The sequence below is a fragment of the Canis lupus genome, chromosome 8 (assembly GCF_048164855.1).
Source record: "Canis lupus baileyi chromosome 8, mCanLup2.hap1, whole genome shotgun sequence".
NCBI lineage: Eukaryota > Metazoa > Chordata > Mammalia > Carnivora > Canidae > Canis > Canis lupus.
The window spans coordinates 40,098,137-40,119,467 of NC_132845.1; the positions used below are offsets into that span (position 1 = coordinate 40,098,137).

Consider the following 21,331-nt stretch of genomic DNA (forward strand, 5'->3'; position numbering starts at 1 on the left):
CCTCACCTTCACATTGGTGACACGCGACCCCAGCACATTTCTCATCCAAGCCATCAGGTCTTCCGTCTCCTGCTCTGACAGGCGGTCACCAGCTACGGGACAGCAGTAGGCAGTGAGCTCTGCGCTGCTAATGACCCCACGGGACCCACGGGGGCCTGAAACGCTAACGGCCCAGCACCGGGTAAGGAGGCTCCCTCCACCCCTGCTGGCCCCCAGCACAGAGGCTTCCCCAAAACGCTCATCACCAAAAAGTAAGCAGATAAAATTGCCCCTGGAAAAGGACATTTTTGGGGGCACCCAACTGGCAGAGCCAGTAGAACATGCAACTCGTGCTCTCAGGGTCATGACCTCAAGGCCGGTGTTGGGTGTAGAGCCCACTTCGGGTGGCCTGAGACCCATGTGATTTAGTGAAGCCTTTAAAAAGACGATCTCTAATCCCGTCAGGAAGCCGGAGGGAGCACTGGAGAGGCCCCGGAATCAAGACGGAAGATGTTCCCAACCGCTGATTTTGTGCAGGTTGGGATCCCAGACACGAACAAGCAAGAGAGACCCCAGATAAAGCCACCACGCAGGGCAGTAGAGGCCCTGCAGCCAACAGCCCCCCAGGCCCGCCGCGGCCTCCCTACGCCCCTGGGCCCAGACAGAAGGGAGGCTGACCTGGGGACCCATCCTCCAACTTCTCCTCCTTGTAGTGATCGACAACGATGTCCGTCTCCACAGAGATCAGCTTCTTCTTGTCAAACTCACGGAGGTGGAGCAGGGTCAGCTCATCAAACTGCTCGTAGCAGAAGAGAACCTGCGAGGGCCCCAGAATGTCGGCATCGGGCCTGGAGATGTCGGCCCGTGATGGGGGAGAGGGGCGCTGAGGTGCGGGCTGCGTCCCACGTCCGCAAAGGCCACGGCGGAGACCCCCACAGGTAAAAGGCTTCACCAGACGGTCCCGGGGGCCCTGGTATGTCGCAGCAGGAGGAACACTGACCCTACAGAAACCCTGCGTCACCTCCCAGACACAAGCTGCCGGCAGCTCGGCTGGGGCTCTGGGCACCTGCACGTTCCCTCCCGCTGCCTGGCTCTACCCGTGTCCCAGGCCCTCTCAGCCACTGTCCACTAAGCAGAGAGCCTCCTTCAGGGCTTCAGACACCCGATTGTCCCGCCCTGGCCCCAGCCCGTGGCTCACCCACCTCCATGTTTTTCTGCTTCATGGCCTCGTAGTAGGGTGAATGCTCGGCCAGGTGCCGGCTGGGGGCACACAGGTAGTAGATGGTGCGGGTGCCGGCCTGCATGCGGCTGGCGTAGTCGGGGAGGCTGGTCAGCTGCCCGGCGGGCAGCGCCGAGGACTCGTACCGCAGCAGCCTCGCGATGTCCTCCTGCAGACGAAGGGCAGCTCACCCTCGTTCCGCGTCCTCGCTCTCAAAAGCCCCCAACCGCCCAGCACAGACCGATGGCTATGGGAGGCCTGGGCCACAGGGAGGGGGAGGAAAGGGTCTGGCCGGCCTCACCCCTGGCTGCCAGGCCCAGGGATGGTGCTCAGGCTCCAGCGGGGGGAACCTGCGGGTATCCGGCAGGTCACATATCAGAAGTTCGGGGACCGTGGAGAGAACTTTCACCACAGGTGGTCCAGGGCCCTGTGGAGAGGACTTTCTGGTCCTGTCCGAGGAGTGGGCACGGTCTGTGGCAGGGACTTCCCCAGATCCAGCGTCCTCTGTGCATTCCTAGTCACTGACCCTGCCTCTCGGGCATGAGGACGTGGTGTGGAGGTCACATCCCCACAACAGCAACTAGCCCTGGTTGGTGGGGTACAAATGACACTGAAAGGGGGTCCTGTCGGCTGAAGCCAACCTACCTGCTGGTGTCCTAGCCTCTCACTGTGGGAGCTGCCTGCCAAGGACCAACAAGCAACAAGCTGGGGCCTGGGTGGCTGATGCCACCAGCCCAGGTGTGACTTGAGACAAACTGCCCTTCGTCCCCACACCACAGATTTCTCCTCAGCCAGCACATGTGCAGGGAGAGGGGGACGCAGGAAAGACCAGAGCCTGTCCAGAGATGTCCCGATGAAACGGCACGATGGGGACACATCGCCACCTTGCTGCTGTCGGCTAGAAACACGGAACTGACAACACGTGGAAACTGAGACAGGCCTGCACGCCAGGAGTCTGGGGCCAGCCAGCAGCAAAGGCGGCCCCAGGCCAGGGCCCTTGGTCTGAACCCCCTGGGGAGCCCCAGACACTCGGTGACGTCCTTCCTCACTGCTGTTCTGGTGCAGAAAATGAAGTCCCAATCCCAGGTTACTGGGCACAGGTGTCTTTCTAGGGGGATGAGAATGTTCTGGAACAGGACAGTCATACTAGTACAACTTGTGAATCCCTATGAAGGGCCACTGAGCTGTTCACTTTAAAAGAGTGAACTTTATGGTATGTGAATTACATGACAATTTAAAACTGGCCAAAAAATGTTTGAGATGATCCTATCATTTTAAAGTAATTGAACTGAACTCCCGCCCCGGGAACAGCACACAGAATTTTCACCCATCACACGGTGAACATGTCCTGACCGCACACAAGTGCACCTGCCCTGCCCTTCCCAAGAGCGAGGCACATTGCCCTGTCCCCCGCCTTCCATCATCTCCAGAGCGCCCTGAATGCCAGAGGGAGGAGACTTGCGCACCCACTGCCTTCTACACCAGGCCAGGAAGAGCTCGGCGCTGCAGGCCATGGTCAGGACGCTCCGGGAAGCGGTACCAGGCCTGCTGCATCCGAGAGGCCTGGAGCAGATGCTGTGTTTCCTGACCCCTGCGCAGTGTCCAGCTGTGCCAGTCACGTCCTGGGAGGCCCAAGTTTCTGGCCCCTACGAGATTCCTCCACAGCCCGTAGCACACCCCAAAAGCCCTAAAACCCAGACCCTCCAGACCCACCTTGACCTCCTGCTCAGCGGTGGTCACAATGCCCTCCCTCATGAACAAGCCGTAATCTTCAAAAAACTTGGCATATTTTTTGGCGTCTTTTTTACTCTGGTCAATGAAGAATTTTATTAGCCTCTGCTGTAGAAGTTCCCGGAGTTTCCTACAGAAGAGAAATGCATTTATCACAAGCAACTTCTGTGAAATACGAAAGGTCAGAAGAGTATGAAAAACATTAATTCCCACTAATAATCAAAAAAAGTGAAAATGACATGCCATTTTAATGAGACGGGCTTGGAACGGAGGCCGTGCCTCCACGGGCGGCGGGGGGAGAGGGGCAGTTCCAAGGCAGATCACACTCGGGGACACAGGCCTCGGCTTTGGACAGGGACACACAAAGCAGGGCTGTTACAACAGCCCCCACGCTGAATGAGGAAAACCAGGTTGCAGGAGCGGAAAAAGCTACCTGGCCATCAACCACCACGTCGGCTAACAGCCCTTGTGGACAGAAGTCTCGACACGGCTAAGCCGCGGGGTGCGTGCGGCGTGTGCCTAGACTGCCCCTCCACCTGGCTGCACTGCGGGCTCTGTGGGGATCGGCAGTCTACACCAGCGTGCGCTATAGCTGGGGCTGACCCCGCATTCGCAATGGGCACAGTTTTGCAAAACTTGGACTTTTGGGGGATCAAGGTGTTTATTGCATAAAAGTGTGAGCAGCTTCATTATTGGAATTAAGTGTATTCTTAACTTCTTCCTAATATCTTACCTTTCTCTTAAAAAAACAAAATTCCCGTGTGTTTCTATAACAGTGCAGGCAGGGCAGGTCTCCCGTTCACCTATGCCCCGCCCCCCCCGCTCCTATCCCAAATGCCTCAGTCCCTCAGCCAGAGAGGCTACGGGGGACACTGAGCCCCAGGAGGGTGACCACACAGCCTGGTTTGGAGGGAAGGTCATAGCCAAGGACCCCTAAGGGCAGTGCCCAGCCTACTGCGTGGCATCAGAGTCCAGGAGGTGCCAGGGGCATCGGCACAAGGGGAGGGCAGTGGCCACGGTGAATGGATTCCATGGCGGGGACTGCCAAAGCTCAGCAGGGTAAGGATGAGGCGCACGGCGCACTGTCAAAGGGAGCACGCACAGAGGGGGCAACCAGGACGCCCTGGGGGTGCTGAGTGGTAACCAGGCCTCGGAGAACACAGAAACAGGTACTGACGTAGATGCACACACATCAGCAGACACCCCTCCTACATCCTCACTCCTAACAGGGTCTGGGAGAAGGGCCACGTAAAGGCCACAGTGTCCTCGGGGCCCAGACCTCGGCTTCCCAGCATCACGCTCCAGTCTGAGGAGGCAGAGCATGTTCACGGAGTGAGTGGTGCCAGGGTCAGGAAAGGTCGGAGGCAAAACAAGGGAGCCTGGAGTGTCGTGCACCCAAAGCGAGGCTGCCCAGGACAAGGCAGGAGCGTGCCAAAGGGCACAGGGGCCCGTCTGGGGGGGCCTCTCCTGCTGGCTCAACTGGAGGCCGTGGGGGCATCAGGTACATAAAGATAGTAACAGATTAGAATCCATGAATAAAATGGGAAATCAGTACCTACAAATAAATGTTTGGTATTAATAAATGAACCCATACTACAATGAACACACTGGAAATGTAATGAAATGGGACGCCCGGGGGGCTCGGCTGGTGAAGCCTCTGCCGTCGGCTCAGGTCATGACCTCAGGGTCCTGGGATTGAGCCCCGTGTCAAGCTCCCTGGTCAGCGAGGAGCCTGCTTCTCCCTCCACCTCTGCTGCTTGCCCTGCTTGTGCGCGCGCGCTCTCAAATAAAATCTTAAGTTTGATGAAGCAGCATGCTGTTCACACAGCCACCCCCCACCCCGCCCCCGCTCCCCGCCGTGTGATGCATTAACTACAAGGGGAAAGACTGACTCAATACGGAGAGGACTGGGAGACGCCCCCTTAGTCAAGCGTCTCGCGAACATCCCGGGAACGGGCCGAGTCACAGGTCAGGCCCCACGTGCCAGGCGGCAGTCACGGGGCTGCTCCTGCACGGCAGCACGGGCCAAGCTCGGGCATGCTCACTGGCTGGCACCACCTGTCTGCACCTGCTTGTGCAACCACGACGCGGGGATCTAGTGACGCCCCCTCCAAGGACCACAAGGGCTGTGTGGGACAGGCTGCGCTCAGCCCTGGGTGGGCGCTGGCACTTGGCAATCGGGCAGGGGCTGAGCAATGCAGCCATTTCAGCCCATAGGGATTCCCAAATGACCTTTTCAAAGGAGGACCACCTTCACGCCATCAGTGACCTCAGGACCAAGGTCAGATCCCTCCTGGGGTCATTGTCCTTTGCCTCCTCACCTCTGTGCCAGCACGCCCGAGTCTCCCCGCACACAGCCTCCCAGGCGGGGTCCTGCCGCAGCCTCACCCCCCTCACCACCCCTTCAGGCTTCCCGGGCCCTCGCCTCCTGCAGGCGCCGCCGGTCCCTTCTCCGCGGCTCACCTGATCAGCGCGCTCTCCTGCAGGAGCTCCCGGCTGAGGTTCAGGGGGATGTCCTCGCTGTCCACCACACCTGAGTGAGACAGGGCCGTCAGGACCCTCGCAGCACCCGTGGCTCTGCCCAGCCTCGCTGCACACGCCCCCACCTCCCCACTGGGCCTCTTCTTCCTCCCTGCCCAACACCAAGTTAGACCATGCGTGGGTGACAGCAAACTGGTGAGGACACAGTGGGGAGGCCCCGTGGGGCAACACCACCTGGCACTCCAGGTGCTGCTGATGCCCCAGAGCTCGTCCACACAGCCCAGGTCACAGCAACGTGATCAGAAGAAACGCTGTCGAGGCCAAGGAACTGTGACAAGGGACAGCTGCTGATTCCAGCCTCGGTCTGACACACTGAAACCACTCCCTGGATTTTATGTTCAGAATCACGAATATATCATGGACACCCCCGCACTTTGTAGGCTAAGGTGATATGGAGGCTAAGGTGAATACTTTTTTTTTTTTTTATTCATGAGAGACACAGAGAGAGAGAGAGAGAGAGAGAAAGAGAGGCAGAGGGAGAAGCAGGCCCATGCAGGGAGCCCGACGTGGGACTTGATCCTGGGTCTCCAGGACCACGCCCCGGGCTGAAGGCGGCGCTAAACCGCTGAGCCACCCAGGCTGCCCAGCGCTGAATACTTTTTAAAGCTATAATCTCACTTAACTTGAAGACAATTCATACATAAACCTGAAACTCACATAAAACAGTTAAACACTTAAAAAGAATTCAATTTAAGCGAGTCCTGTTGCTCGGCCCTGCACCCAGACGAGGCAGCTGGAGGTAGGAAGCTCCCTGGGTGGCACTGAGCAGCTTCATGCGGCGCTCTGAGCCCGGCCAGCTTGCCCAGCAAACAGCTGCAGCCGCTCACCCCGACCCTGCACCCACGGCAGACAAGCACCTTCTCCCGGAGTCAGCACCCCTGGCCTCACACGGAGCCACGCAGTCCCAGGGCTGAGGGCTTCGGCCCACAGGGCAGAGCACAGACATCAGTGCTGTACCTCGAATGAAGCGCAGCCACTTGGGCAGGATGTCGGTGGCCTTGGTCTGGATGAGGACCTTGCGGCTGTACAGCGCGATGCTGGAGCCCAACTCCCGGCTCACATCGAACATGGATGGTTTCTGGGGGCAAGGAGAGAGCAGCGTCAGGGAGCTCTGAGGACCACCCCTTCCCACGGAGCCTGTGCCAGAGGAAGAGAGAAGCTCTAAGCCCAGGGAGGAGCCCTACACGCTCTCGGCAGGGGGAGCAGGGTGTGGGCTTTCCCTGGGCTGCTGCAGCCCCCCAACCCATTCCCCCTGCAGGACATTAACAGCTTGCACGTCCCTGTGAACAGAGCCAAACCCACTAGGGGCCAAAGGCCACCAAGTAATAAATAGCCCACAGGCCAAATCCAGCCCATCACCTGGCTGGTACAGCCACTGAACGGCTTATTCGCTTTTATTTTTATTTATCTCTTTTAAAAAATTATTTATAGGAGAGGAGAAAAAGAGAGGGAGATGGAGAAAGAGAATCTCAAGCAGATTCTCTGTTGAGTGCAAAACCTGACATGGAGCTCAATCCCACCACCCTGAGCCAAAACCAAGAGTTGGACGCTTAAGCAACTGAGCCTCTAGGGCGTCCCACGGCTTGTCAACTTCTAAATAGTTGAGAAAGAAAACAAAGACTATTTCATGATATGTGAAAAATACGTGAAATCCAAACTGTAGGGTCTAATGAAGTCTCCTAGCACACAGCCGGGTTCATCTGCAGTTTATGGACTTCCATGCTACAGCAGCAGGGCTCCAGGACGTGTGTGGCCTGAGAAGCCCAAACTAGTCACAACTGCCCCCAAACCCTGCTCTAAACCTGTGGCCCGCATGCACATCACACTGGAATCTGCTGAAATGAAGACTCTGATTCAGGGGCTCTTGAGGATGCTGGGATTCTGCTATCCTTTTTTTTTTTTTAACATTTATTTATTTATGTATTTATTTATGATAGACCGAGAGAGAGAGAGAGAGACAGAGACAGAGACACAGGAGGAAGGAGAAGCAGGCTCCATGCCAGGAGCCCAACGTGGGACTCGATCCCGGGACTCCAGGATCGCGCCCTGGGCCAAAGGCAGGCGCCAAACCGCTGAGCCACCCAGGGATCCCTGGATTCTGCAATCCTAACAAGTGCCAGGACACGCCAGCGCTGCTGGTCTGCAGAACTCAGTAGTGAGGGCTTCACGGCGCTTTCCAAAACGGGAGGCCATGAGGCACTGTGAGGGCGGCAGTCAAAAAAAGCCAGGAACCTCTTCCAAACCCAGAGCAGGTTTCTCTGTCACAGGATTCGTAAGTGTTCGCCACGCTCCTACGAGCCGGGGGTCTCAGGGGCCGAGCACAAGTACGGAGCACCCACCAACTCATCGGAGCCCCGTGGAGCCCATAGCTCAGTGGTGTGTCCGCATGCAAAGGCCACCCTCATGCCGCTCTGAGGGTCTCCGCAGGGGTCCACAAAGCCCGGGGCCACACGGCCAGACATATCTGTTCTACTCCAAGATGGCACATGAAGCCCTCCACCAACTTTAAAACCCTGTGCTCACCTACCCACTGGCATGGACTTTGCTTTGACTCTAAGGCTACTGAATTAATTTTTGTGATGTCTGTGCTCACCTGTCACTGTTCAGGGCAAGTATAGCCAATGCTGGGAAACGCTGCAGCATTGGGGCAAGGCTCCCGCCCCAGGGAGCCCCCACCCTGCACCCAGGGAGCCCCCGCCCTGCACCTGCCAAGCCTCACCATTTCTGGCACATAGAAGATGCTACGGATGTTGAGAGGTGCATCCGTCCTGTAGTGCAGGGTGTAGCGGGGCTTGTCGTGGGCCTGAGCCACATAGCGGTAGAACTCCTCGTGCTGCCACTCTCCCACATCCTTGGGGTCCATCATCCAGACAGCCTAGAAGTGGAAACACGTGGGGATACAGTGAGACATGTCCTCCCAACAACTGTGCAGAGCCGGGCTGCTGGAGCCTGTGGCCCCAGGATGACCCAAGGACCGGCCCTGTGAGACAGACCAGGGTGGTGGGCCCAGGTGCAAGCCCTTGTCTCCATCTCCAGCCCCACCCACTCCAACGTGGGGAGGAGGGTGTCCCACAAAGACACACAAGAGGCTCTAGAACAAGGGTCCCCTCCGCAGTACAGGACGCCAGGGAACATCAGCACAGAGGATCTGCACCTGCCTGTACAACATCACAAATACATCAACAAGTGAACAGATGAAGAAACACGGTCTAGCCGCAGGATGTGACTCAGCCATAAAAAGGAACAGAGGGCTGACACCGGCTCCAACATGGATGACCCCAGAACCACTATGGTGAGAAGCTAGACACAGGCCAATGTTTGATTCCACTGACGTGAAGGGTCGAGGGCTATGGGAGGAGATGGGGAGTGACTGCTAATGCAGTCCCCCTTTTGGGGGAGAGAATGTTCTAGAACATACTGTGGTGATGGTGGCCTGACCCCATGAACACACCGAGGACCACTGAACTGCACATGGTGCACATGGACGGGATGGCCCATGCGGGGGCTGTGACCACGCCACCCAGCCCCATCTCTGGCCACCACCCGGTCCCCACACCCATCTGAGGGTCTCACCTGCAAGGTGTTGATGCGCCTTCCGTTAAGGTACAAGGGGAAGCTGACGAAGTTACTGTATTTTGTCACTACATCTTGAAAAGACAAAAACAAACAAAAAAAACCCCACACCAACAATGAATACAGGAAGCTTCAAGATACAAAAGTGGCTGCAGGGCTGATAGAGCACGCTGGGACGACCCCGTGCCAGCTGTTTCACGTGTGGGAAGCCAGGCCACACAGGGACACTGTCCTACATACAGAGTGACCACAACCCCCACGAGAACCAGTTCTCTCGAGGCCCAGGTCACCAAGAGGCCCCCTTCTTGGGGGCACAAATATGGTTTCATGGGTTAATGGTGAACCCTGGAAGCACTCGGCATTCAGTCAGACACCATGAGAAGAGCACCGTGTGGAAGCCCCCGCTCTGGTTTTGGGGAAGCGGGGTTCAGGCCAGGTAGGAAGCACCTCATGGCGGGGTGCGGGGGGGGCACAACAGCAGAAGCACCGCGTGCAGGGACAAGGGCGGAAGGCAGAACAATGCCTGACCACGCCAGCAGGCCCAGGCGACCAAGCTGAGAAGCGCCCTAAGCCCCGGCACTGACACCCCCAGAGGCCTCGGCTCCCCCTCACCTCGAACCCGGGCCTCGCTGGCAAACTCCCTGCTGTCTGACTTGAGGTGGATGATGATTTTGGTCCCAGTTCTCACTCCTGAGGCTTCAGCGATTTCAAACACCCCAGAGCTAGGAGGTGGGAAAGGGAGAGTGACACACAGTGAAGCCGATGGCTCCCACGCCGCCCGTCCGGTCACTCCTCCTGGGACTGTGGCAAGCGGGGCCCAAACCAACACCAAAGACAAGCCTGAGAGCTACCATTTCTGAGCCCTGCTGAGCCCCCAGCCACTGTGTCTCCATCAGGGAACGTAGCCACCGCATAGCAGGTGGGGTCTCCCTATCACGGGCTCTCGGGTCACCCGAGGTGGCCTTGATGCCATGAAACACTGGGCAGGGGAGCAGATGTGTGGAGGACGCCTCTAACCCGAGCTAGCCCCCCCTCCCCCGTTTCTGGACCTTTGGTGGAGGCCAGGCAGGGACACGGTTTCCAAAGTACCAGAGGGGGATGTGCCCCCAGAAGGTGCCTTGTCAAACCCTGGCTCATTTCCTGTGAACACCCCCTTCTCTGCATTAAACAGAAAGCGCAGTTCTGACCGAGGGAGCCAGGCTGGGATCCGTCCAGCAGGGCCGCTCGTGTGCACCCCTGGACCTCCACGTAAGACGGGAGACTCCATCGGGAAAGGATTTGGAGATGAAGGTTTGGGACCCACTGTTAAGTACGTGCTTCCGTTTGGCCAAGGTACCATTCTCCTCAAATACAGGCTCGAGAGCCTCCCGAATGTCCCCTAACGAGCCTGTGAGACATGACCCCCACGCAGGCTGCAGAACAAGCACCTTTAAGAGGCAACTGTTGGGGCGGCGCAGCCAGACCCATGAGCCAAACCCAGGAAGTCCCAGATGGGAAGGAATCAGCAGTGAGCTCCCATAGAACAGTCCAGTGAGGCTGCCGCCTGGTGACCGCCCACCCTAAGGTCAGCCATTCACAAAGGAGCCCCGCCTGGCACAGGCCACACTCCAGAGCACACACCACAGGAACAGACCGCACGGGCCACCTGGAGGCTCCCCACAGTGTGAGGTTCAGGCTCCACAGAAAATCCCAGGAGGGCCTTCGGGACACTCGAACTTTCCAAGCGAAGAGGAACACTTCAGCTGACTCCCAAAGCGCACATCAGGTTTGCGTGGCCACGGTGGCCCCGGGGCGCTCCCCGTGTGGGACACGAGGCCCACTCTCACTCACCCGTCGGAGAGCCACTGGTAACCAGGGCTGCCCGGGGCCGCTGAGCGGGAATACACCTCCACTCTGTCAGCCACCATGAAAGCAGAGTAGAAACCCACTCCAAACTGGCCAATGATCTTGCTGCTGGCCTCCGCCTGGTTCTGCAGCGCATCCAGAAAGGCCTGCAGTGGCGAAGGCTGGTCAGAGGGAGGGCGGCCCCTTCCCCAGGGAGAACGGACGTTTGTGATTGCCTGTGTCCGCTCCTCTAGCACAGGTGGAGATCACCCTTAATCCTCAAGATGATCATGGTAAGTGGTTTCTCACGGAGAGCCCCAGCGGGGCAACGTGCAGACTGGGTCTGTATTTGACTCAGAGGCCACAAGCCAGCCTGTCGGCTGCGGGCCACACTCCGGGGGGGGGGGGGGGCACGGGTGTCTGAACGGGCAGGGCACAGAAAGGACTGACCCCCCAGAGTTGGGGGCAAGGGCTCCTAAATGTGTCTTCTGATGTCTCCTAGACGTGAAGCTTAGTGAGGAAATGGTACATGCCAAATTCAGGTTTGATACCGTTTCAGGAGGCACTTAATTTTTATAACTTATGTTTATCAAAGTTCCTAAGATTAAAAATGAAACAAAATGCACATATTCATTGCTGTGACGCCATCCGCAGTGACAGAAATGTTCTATGTGGCCCAATATGGTGGCCGCGGATTGCACTTGGCTACCGAGCACTTGAACTGGGGCTGGTGTGCCTGAGGAACTTAACTTAAATTCCAACAGGCACACGTGTAGCTGGTGGCTACTCTATGTGACGGCACCGACTTTCCTTAAAAGTAGAATTTCTGCAATCATTCTGGAACAACAATTAGACTATCTCATGCATGTTCGTCAAGTACCGTTTTAGGCACCACTTAGGCCCACAAATCCAAGAACAGGCACACCAGGAGCCGAGGACCAGCAGCCTGCGACTCGGGCTGGCACAGGCGCTACTGGCAGAGGCCCCATGACCACCCCCTTGGGGTCACGGCAGCCACGGCCCCCAGGGTGCCGCCTCCCCACAAAGCCACCCATCTGCAAATGTGACCCATTCTTGTGAACAGTGCTGAGGATGGAGAGGAAGGAGGTTGACCTCTGCCGGGCCCCCTCTGCCTCAAGCCATCACTGAGCGAGGGAGCAACATGGAAGGCAGAAGGGTGCATTCCAGACTCTCCCGGACAGGCTTTGAGCCTAGGGTCGGCTGATTTCTAGCTACGGGCAAAGGACTGATTTCCATCTCTTCGTCTATAGGAAAGAAAAATCACCTCAGAGGTCTTCGTGACGGCCAGGAAACCATGTTGTAAGGCTCTCTCAGCACTAACGAAGCTAATGCCCGAGAACGCTCCTACTGAAGCTGGCAGCAGAGTCGTGGCCCCTCTGGTTGGGGCAGCCTCGAGGAGAGACCCTCGAGCCCCCAGGGGCAGCAGCTGCCGCAGCTGAGGAAGGGGCAGTGGGGGGCTTACCTTTGACCCCGACCTGGCGATCGTTCCCAGGTTGGATACCAGCTCTTCTTGTGTCATCCCGATGCCAGTGTCCTGAGGAGAGAGGCAGGCTGAGCTCTGAAGCCAGAACTTGGGGGGCTGGGACAGACAGGCGGGTGGACGGCCCCGGGGCACAAGTGGCTATTAGTTACACCTATCAGGTGGGACCCCGAGAAGTCATAGCACAAGTCACTAGAGAGACCGGCTCTAGCCTCAGAGGTCAGGCTGCACAAGAACAAACCCTACTAGCAGGCAGACACAGGAAGAGCCAGGAGACAGAAGAGGGTCCAGAAACAAAGCTGTGCAGACTGCGTCCCTTGAGCTTTGACAAAGGTTCCAGGAAAACTTGACAGAGAAAAGGAAAAGACACAGGGCTAAAACCTCATTCAACCCCAGCCCCCCCAACACACACACCAGGCCCCCAATAGATCAGTCCCAGAGGACGAGCGAGACTGCAGAACCTCTGCAAGAAAATGGGAAAGTCTGACTGTGGGAGGGGCAGAGATATCTCAGGCTGCTAAAAAGAAACACAGACGGAGCAAGTGATAAAATAAACTAGACATTAATGCAATTAAAACCTTTCTTTTTCAAAAACCACCAAGAAAATAAAAAGGCAAACCAAAGACTGGGGAAAAAAATTGGCAAAGTATATCTAATAAGGAACTTATACCCAAAATATATAATATAAAGACACTCAATAAAAAAAGAGCAACAAACAACTTGATTGAAAATAAACCCCAAATCCAGACATTTCACAAGGAAGATACAGAAATGGCAAGCCCACGACAAGATGCTCAGTACCGACCGTTAATCGTTAGGGAAATGCACACTAAACCCACACTGAGACAGGCTGCCCGTCCACTAGAATGGCCCCAATCTCCAAGGCTGACAGTAACCAGTGCTGGCGAGGATGCAGCGGGGGACCTTCCAGATGCGGCCACTGCAGGCAGCCGGGCGGCTCCCAAAGTTACAGACTCTCTCCTTGAGCCAGCAGCCCCACTCCTGGGCATTTACCCGAGGAATGAAAAGACATGTCCCCAACAGCTTTATTCGTAACACCCCAAGCCCGTATCACTTGGCGAGCGGATGACAAAGTGTGCTGTGCACGTACAACAGAATACTTCTCTGGGAGAAACAGAACAAGCTACAGCTACGCGCTGCACCAGAGATGGAATGGATCTCACAGCACTCTGCCAAGTGCGAGAAGTCAAACTCTGTTCCTACAGATTCTAGAAAATACAAACCTGAAAGGGCAGAGAGCACATGAGTGGTTGACAGAGGTTAGGAAGGGATCTGGGGTGAGCAAATCACGTTGGCATCATGTTACCAAGCCGTGTGCACTTGAACCTGAATTTTACTGTATGTAAATCTCACCTCAGTAAAAACTTCTTAAAATCACTGCATAAAGGCGCACACACACAGACCAGACGGAATGAGTGACAAGAGAGCACGAGGGCCCCCCTCTAGCACCGTCCTGGGTGGCCAAACCCAGCTCCCTTGCTGGAGGCAGGAAACTCCAGGTCAGAAACATCTGCTCAGTGACCCCTGAAGCACATCCTCCCACCTCACCCAGGGCTCTAAAGCAGCTGCTTGGCAACATTGTGTCCCTCAGAACCACTGCTTGGTAAGCCCCCCACATTTGCCTTTCTTTCTGATCTTAATATTTTCAAAAGGTTACAACAGCCGTTAAGTATTGCTTCATCTAAAGCAAGACTATTAATTCAACCAGTGAGCTGTGATTAAAAATTGTACCCCAGGATACTTAATGACATGGGGAAATATGTGTTCTGAGACAATAAATACAGTTAAAAATGTAAAGACAGAATTCTAAAAATAATACATAATTTAACAATGTTTAGATAGGTAAATAAACACACAGAAACCCTATGCTGACACATGTTAGCGTGGTAACAGGTGTTATCCCCAAACAATACGGTGATTTTAAATTTGCTTCTTCTCTGTGTTTTCCAAATTTTCTATATTGAACATTATTATTATTATTATTTAAATAAATGCTATTTTTATAGTAAGTTAAAACCCAAGTCAACAATGAAGTGAAGCTGAGCTGGACACAGTGAAGATGTGTCCAGCTCCCCCGCTCCAGGTGTGAAGAGGGTCGGCGCTTCGAGGCAGGACTCCCAGGAGGGGATACCTGGATGGTGATGGTGCCTTTCTCAGCGTCCGTCTGTAAGTGGATCTCCATTTCCGGCAGTGTCTGGCCTTCAGACAGCAGCTTGTGACGCAGCTTTTCCAAGGCATCACTGGCATTGGAGACCAGCTCCCGTATAAACACCTACAGAAGCGGGAAGATGACGCTAGCACCGTGGGACATACCGGTCAGTAGCACCCGAAGTGTGTGTTAAAAGTTGGGAGACAGGGTAGCCCAGGTGGCTCAGCGGTTTAGCGCCACCTTCAGCCCAGGGCCTGATCCTGGAGACCCGGGATTGAGTCCCACACCGGGCTCCCTGCATGGAGCCCGCTTCTCTCTTTGCCTGTGTCTCTGCCTATCTCTCTCTCTGTGTCTCATGAATAAATGAATAAAATCTTAAAAAAAAAAAAAAAAAAAGTTGGGAAAGAACTGTCAAAGAATACTGTGGTTTTGTCTTTTTTTTTAAATACTCAGTGTTTTAACCATTAAAGACCTCCCACTTTCCCAGAGGCTTTCTCTAGCACAGGTCCCAAAATGACTCAAGGCCCAGGCTTCTCCCTGACACAGCTTGAAGGAGTAAACTCTAACCCTGCTGCTCCGTCCTGAAAACGGAGCAGGTGCCAATCTGTTACATCAGCTCGAACTTTAAGATCCTGGTGCCATTGCTTCCGGCTCAACTCTTGGCCAGGGATGTCAGAATATGCCCTAACACTGTTTCTTTTACCTCCTGAAGATGGACTTCATGGCTTCCTGTAGTGAAGGCCTACCATGTGAGGGGAGGAAAGGGCCACAGAGCCCAACTACATATCTGCGTTGGAGAAGCACCTTGACCTCAAACAGACCTTCTACCTCCACATGAGGGAGGAAGTGTGGTGATGTGACCCCAAGAGAACAGAAGCTGAAGATCACCAGGATACTTGAATATGGTATGCAACAGCACAAGCCTTGAAAGTACTTCCTAAAAAGTCCCTTTTAACTTTGGAATATTGTGCTTTACTCTTCCTCAAAACTCCTCTCTGCATTCTAGCAATATCGAGCATGGAAATGGACCACTTATTCTTGACTTCTCCCTCCACCTGTCACTCCTCACCGCCACTACCACAGTAATGAAGCCCAGGACCCCATGCCCATACCTGGGGGGATTCTAAATGATCAACAAAAATTAACTCCTGGAGTCAATCTAGCACAAAGAATCATCTGGGCCTATCTGTCCATGAAACCTAAACAGATTTTAGTAAAATTACTTTCGTTGGTAGCTAAGATCCAGACCTACCCAAATTTAATGTGTTCTCACAGCTTTATACTACCTGGCATTTTCTTAGAAGAGCATAAAAATTATTTTCTCAAAAAGAAACCCCGCTAATACTAGGAATGATTAACAGGTACTGCACCTCTTTTTCTGAGTACAAGGAACGGGCAACAATGTCCAGAAGCTTCTTTGTTTCAGCCTGGAACTCATGTTTGGAAACGGAACCTGGTAATGAATCACAGACACGACCAATAAAGTTCAGTTTCTATTTTCATGGAACATGCTACGCAACATTCAAGAGAATGTTTCAGGTACTAAGTTTTAAACATTTTTTTCTTTTCTTTTTTTTTTTTAAACATTTTTTTCAAAAGAGTGAACAAAAGGGTGCCTGGCTGGCTGAATGAGTGGAACATTGCACTCTTGATCTTGGGGCCGCAAGTTCAACCCCACATTGGGTGTAGAGATTACTTAAAAATAAAATCTTTTTTTTGTTTAATTTTTATTTATTATTTATTTATGATAGTCACAGAGAGAGAGAGAGAGAGGCAGAGACACAGGCAGAGGGAGAAGCAGGCTCCATGCACCGGGAGCCCGATGTGGGATTCGATCCCGGGTCTCTGGGATCGCGCCCTGGGCCAAAGGCAGACGCCAAACCACTGCACCACGCAGAGATCCCTAAAAATAAAATCTTAAAAAAGAAAGTGAACAAAAAAAGGAAGGAACAAAGGCACTGGGGCTCTGAGGCAGGAGGAGGAGAATAAGCCAGTGGTCCCCTCTCTCCACAGTAAGGGGTAAAGGGAGCCTCCTCCGCTTCCCATCACTGAGACCTGTCGCCTCAGGGGCTACCTCGAGGGCCTGTCCAGGCCAGCACTTCCCAAGGTGCTTGGAGGGGAAAGACGAGTGGCTCTAACAACCAGACCCTGGGTTCTAACAACCAGACCCTGGGTTCTATTCTTCAAAACCAAATTTGGTTTTCAAATTATTTAGATAGCAAATGAACAAGAAAACCTCACTTCTTGACCCAAACATCAAAGACTATGTTGTCATCTCCTGTGAAAGCCAGAAATAGACTCACTTGAGGACTGGCTCCAGATTGCTTTTCTAGACTTCTGAGTTGACATACAGCTTGAGAGTGCAGTCCTGCATCGACAGGGCCAATGCTGGGTTTACACCCTGCTTCCCTGATTATTAGCAGATGTGCCATGAATCACGACCACTCAGGGAAGGTGGCTGGCCGCAAGCTCACGGGTGACCACCAGAGGGGGCAAGACGCACCAGGATGGCCGTCAGAAGCTCCCTGCCAAGCAGGAAACGGAGGATGCTTTGTTTTGGGAAACCCTCCCTCCAACTAAGACCTTTCGTCTGAAGCAAGTGGGCGGCTCTATCAATCACTGCTTCTGCCTCAGAAACTTCCCCTTCTAGGCCAGCAGTGGGCCTATGCAGGCTGCACACAGTACCCTGAACGGTCTCGGTGCTGCTGATGATGGAGTGCAAGGGCTCCTCCGTCTGGTCCTCAGCAGCCTGCGAGCTGAAGAGCCGGCCAGCGTGGAAGCTTGACGCAAGGCTTCGCCTGGGGCTCCGGGACTGGGCTGGAGTCCTCCAAGGACAAAGAAAGGGTTTTCCTAGAAAGACAAACATGAAGAACAAACATTTAGTAAGACACTGGAAACAGACGTCTGGTGGGTCCTGCAAACATTAACGTGGCGATCTCTAAGGCAGGCCATTGCTTGAAAGACCCAACATCACCTGAAGAGATGGAAGTGACTGAACGCTGAGCGGCTGGTGGGTACTTCAGACGAGATCGGGCACTCAGGGAGGCAGGGCCATACACGGTGGGTACTGCAGTGTACGTTCTGGTAACATATCCTCACACGTATCAAATTCCAAGAATGAACCCCAACTAAGGGGCAGAGGCCTCTGTCACCAGTGCCCATGTGTGGCCCCGGACAGATCCTGCACAAACCAACAGAATTCAAACAGGCCTCGGCACACCCAGCCCCCACCCCTACTCCGAGCCCAAAGCAACACAGGCCAGCCTTCCTTACCCTCTGACAACCATGAACAGGGGAAGGAAAAAAGATACCCTTAAGAGGGATCCAATTTTTATATGAACGCTCCGAAACACTCTCACACGTTCTAACGAGCCCTCAATGACTATCTTCCCTTTTGTCCAAAACTGTCAATTTTTTAAAATTAGTGTATTTAAAAACTGAAAACCAGGGGCACCTGGGTGGCTCAGCAGTTGAGCATCTGCCTTCAGCTCAGGTCATGATCCCGGGGTCCTGGGATCGAGTCCCACATCAGGCTCCCCTTAGGAAGTCTGTTTCTCCCCCCACCTATGTTTCTGCCTCTGTGTGTCTCTCATGTATAAATGAATATTTAAAAAAATTAAAAAATAAAAAATAAAATAAAATAAAAACTGAAAGCCAGCAAATGATCTCCTCTACCTTGTAATCAGGAAAGGGACGCACACTGTCACACTCTGCGTGCAGCACAGCGAACAGAGAACCCAGTGTGAGGGCAGGAGGCAGACATCCTCGACTTGGCGCGGCCGCCCACGGCCTGGCGCTGCACAACCATCCTCCGCGGACAGCCGTCGTCCACCCGGCGGGACGGAACCCACACTCTCCAGCAGCCCCTTGGGACAGCATCGCTCACCTGACTCCAAGACTCCCAGGCCAGGACTGGCGCGACGGAGGAGGTACTTACTGCCCAAGGCTTTCAAGGAGACAGACCGGACACCCCAAGCGCCCCCCGCTGTGCCCCACACACGTCACAGTCAGAAAGGAATGATTCAGAGTGTCCAGAAAGGACCTGGAGGTTTCAAAACTCAATCAACTTCCACATTCCTATGAGGTATAAAAATTTGCCTTTTCTTTAAGCTTATTCCTGGATTTCCAAATAACATGACCTTTGCACAACACCTTAAAAACATTTAAATATTCAATTTTGGGATCCCTGGGTGGCGCAGCGGTTTGGCACCTGCCTTTGGCCCAGGGCACGATCCTGGAGACCCGGGATCGAATCCCACGTCGGGCTCCCGGTGCATGGAGCCTGCTTCTCCCTCTGCCTGTGTCTCTGCCTCTCTCTCTCTCTCTGTGACTATCATAAATAAATAAAAATTAAAAAAAAAAAAAGAAAAAAAATATTCAATTTTCAAACAGCCTAAATATTTAATAATCTGGGCCTAATTGCATTGTTCACTTTATCCACATAGTTGAAAAATATAAAAAAAGAACACACACCTCACAGATTATTTCATTTCTGTCTACAGAGCTCCCTATTCTTTTTAACGAATGGTATTCCACTGTAATGGGTAAGTACTTAGTGTTCAACTGATGGATGTTTAAACTGTTTCTAGTCTTATGCCGTTAAAATAATGCTCCAGGTAGCTCAGTTGAGGAAGCGTCTGCCTTCGGCTCAGGTCAGATCTCAGGATCCTGGGATCAAAGCCCCGCATCAGGCTCTCTGCTCTGCAGGGAGTCTGCTTTTCTCTCGCCCGCTCTCTCCGTTTGTGCTCTCTCTCTCTCAAATAAAATCTTTAAGATTTTATTTATTTATTCATGAGAGACACAGAGAGAGAGGCAGAGACACAGGCAGAGGGAGAAGCAGGCTCCATGTAGAGAGCCCAATGTGGGACTTTATCCTGGAGTTCCGGGATCACACCCTGAGCCGAAGGCAGACACCAAACCACCAAACCTGAGCCACCCAGGCGTCCCTCAAATAAAATCTTTGAGCCCAGGCGGCTCAAAGGTTTAGCGCCACCTTCAGCCCAGGGCCTGATCCTGGAGTCCTGGGATTGAGTCACACGTCAGGCTCCCTGCACGGGGCCTGCTTCTCCCTCTGCCCATGTCTCTGCCTCTCTCTCTCTCTGTGTCTCTCATGAATAAATAAAATCTTTTAAAAAATTTTTAAATAATGCTCTGAAACGTCAAAGAATTATCTACCACATGTCACCCTCCTTTATGGACAAAAAGAGATGATACAAAAAGATATGCATGTTTCCATTCTTCTGTGCAGAAGAAACAGTCAGGATAAACCAGAAACCTGGGAGATCATGTCACAGGGCTGCTGGAAGAAAAGTGGCACACACTGGGTGGCTAAAAGCGGAAACCTAGCCCCTCACAGTTCTGGAGGGCAGAAGTCCAACATCAAGGTGTGAGCAGGGCTGGTTCCTCCCAGAAGCTCTAAGGAAGTTTGGTCTACATCTCTGCCAGCAGCTGCCTGGCTCCGATCTCTGACCCTGTTGTCACATGGTCTCCTCCTCCCCGTGCGCGTCTTCCCTATGTCCAGATCTCCCTGTCAGACACCAGTTACACGGGATTTGGGGCTCCCGCTAATTCGGTACACTCTCATCTTTTTTTGCATCTGCAAAGACCCTATTTCCAGATAGGGTCACATTCACAGGTACCCAGGGGTAGGACCTAAACATATCTTCTGGAGGCACACAATTCAAACCACAAGAAACGGACTATCTAGAAGGGCTGCGAACTGTGTCCGGGGGTCTGTGGCAGAGCATCAAAGACTGGGCAGCGGAAATCACAGAAATTTTCCATCTCAAAGTTCTGGAGCCTAGAATGCCAGCACGGCTGGTTCCTTCTGAGGCTGTGAGGGAGAATCTGCCCTCAGCCCTCTTCGATTCCATAGCCTCAGGTGTCCCTCAGCTTGGATATGGCATCTTCCCTCTTGCACATCAGACTCTGTATCCAAATTCCACCGTTTTATAAAGACATGGTCATCCTGAACCAGGACCCACCCTAACAGCTTCATCTTAACTTGATGAACTGCAAAGACCTCATTTCCAAATAAGGTCATATTGACAGGTCGTGGAGGTCAGGATTTCAACATCTTTTGGGGAAACAACACCTCAACTCATAGTGGGCACATGGGAACAAAAGAAAGAGTGGGGAGTTGGGGACAGGGGAGCAGAGCCGAGGGGCATGTGACTTTTCTGAGCCCGCCCCTTCGTATATGTGACTCTCAGTACTACAGTTCTCACGCAAGCAGCAAGGAGTACGGAGGGGCACCTGGTGTGCATGGGGGACATTCCACAAGACAGAACCCTAACAAACACGTGTAACTGTGTTATGAACAACAGAAGCACCCTAAAAGCCAAGAATTATCCCAGGTGACTTCAGAAAAAGGTGCTGTGGTTGTGAAGTTAGCCTCAGAAAGCACTGCATATAATCACCGCAGCAGAATCTTAGTGCTTCTGAACCTGCTTCACGCAGACACGGATCTGGCAAGTAAGTACCTGGTGGGGCCCGAGTCAGGAGGAAGCAGGTACCAAAGCGGGGGGGCCAGCTTCATGCGGAAGTGGAGGCACAGTGCGGCCACGAGATTCCTCCTGACTTACGGCAGGGGTGCAGGAACCAGTATGGGGAGCGGGGGTGTGAGTGAGTGAGGCCCGCAGGCGGGGGAGGCCCAGCAGCAACGAGCTAGGGAGGCCCAGGCCTCAGGAAACATCGCGGTCCTGGGCACACTGTGTTGGACAGTCACCCTCCCCAGCATGCAGACCTGGGTGCCTAAAGGCCGTTCTCCACAGCCCTTGGAGAACACAAAGAT

General features: G+C 53.8%; 1 protein-coding gene across 1 annotated transcript in view; it reads right to left on the minus strand.

Moving 5' to 3' along the window:
- The window catches only part of TRAP1 (TNF receptor associated protein 1), a 51,817-nt gene that overhangs the window by 4,836 nt on the left and 25,650 nt on the right, over positions 1-21,331 (minus strand). Inside the window, exons 2-15 of the mRNA XM_072835538.1 lie at positions 17,224-17,388; positions 15,909-15,991; positions 14,521-14,661; positions 12,351-12,422; positions 10,874-11,034; positions 9,656-9,765; positions 9,044-9,117; positions 8,190-8,345; positions 6,428-6,548; positions 5,393-5,462; positions 2,912-3,059; positions 1,182-1,367; positions 658-796; positions 7-92 (exon numbers count right to left, since the gene is read on the minus strand). Of these exons, the coding sequence (XP_072691639.1) occupies positions 7-92; positions 658-796; positions 1,182-1,367; positions 2,912-3,059; positions 5,393-5,462; positions 6,428-6,548; positions 8,190-8,345; positions 9,044-9,117; positions 9,656-9,765; positions 10,874-11,034; positions 12,351-12,422; positions 14,521-14,661; positions 15,909-15,991; positions 17,224-17,388 (1,712 nt within the window). The remainder of the gene's footprint in view (positions 1-6; positions 93-657; positions 797-1,181; positions 1,368-2,911; positions 3,060-5,392; positions 5,463-6,427; positions 6,549-8,189; positions 8,346-9,043; positions 9,118-9,655; positions 9,766-10,873; positions 11,035-12,350; positions 12,423-14,520; positions 14,662-15,908; positions 15,992-17,223; positions 17,389-21,331) is intronic.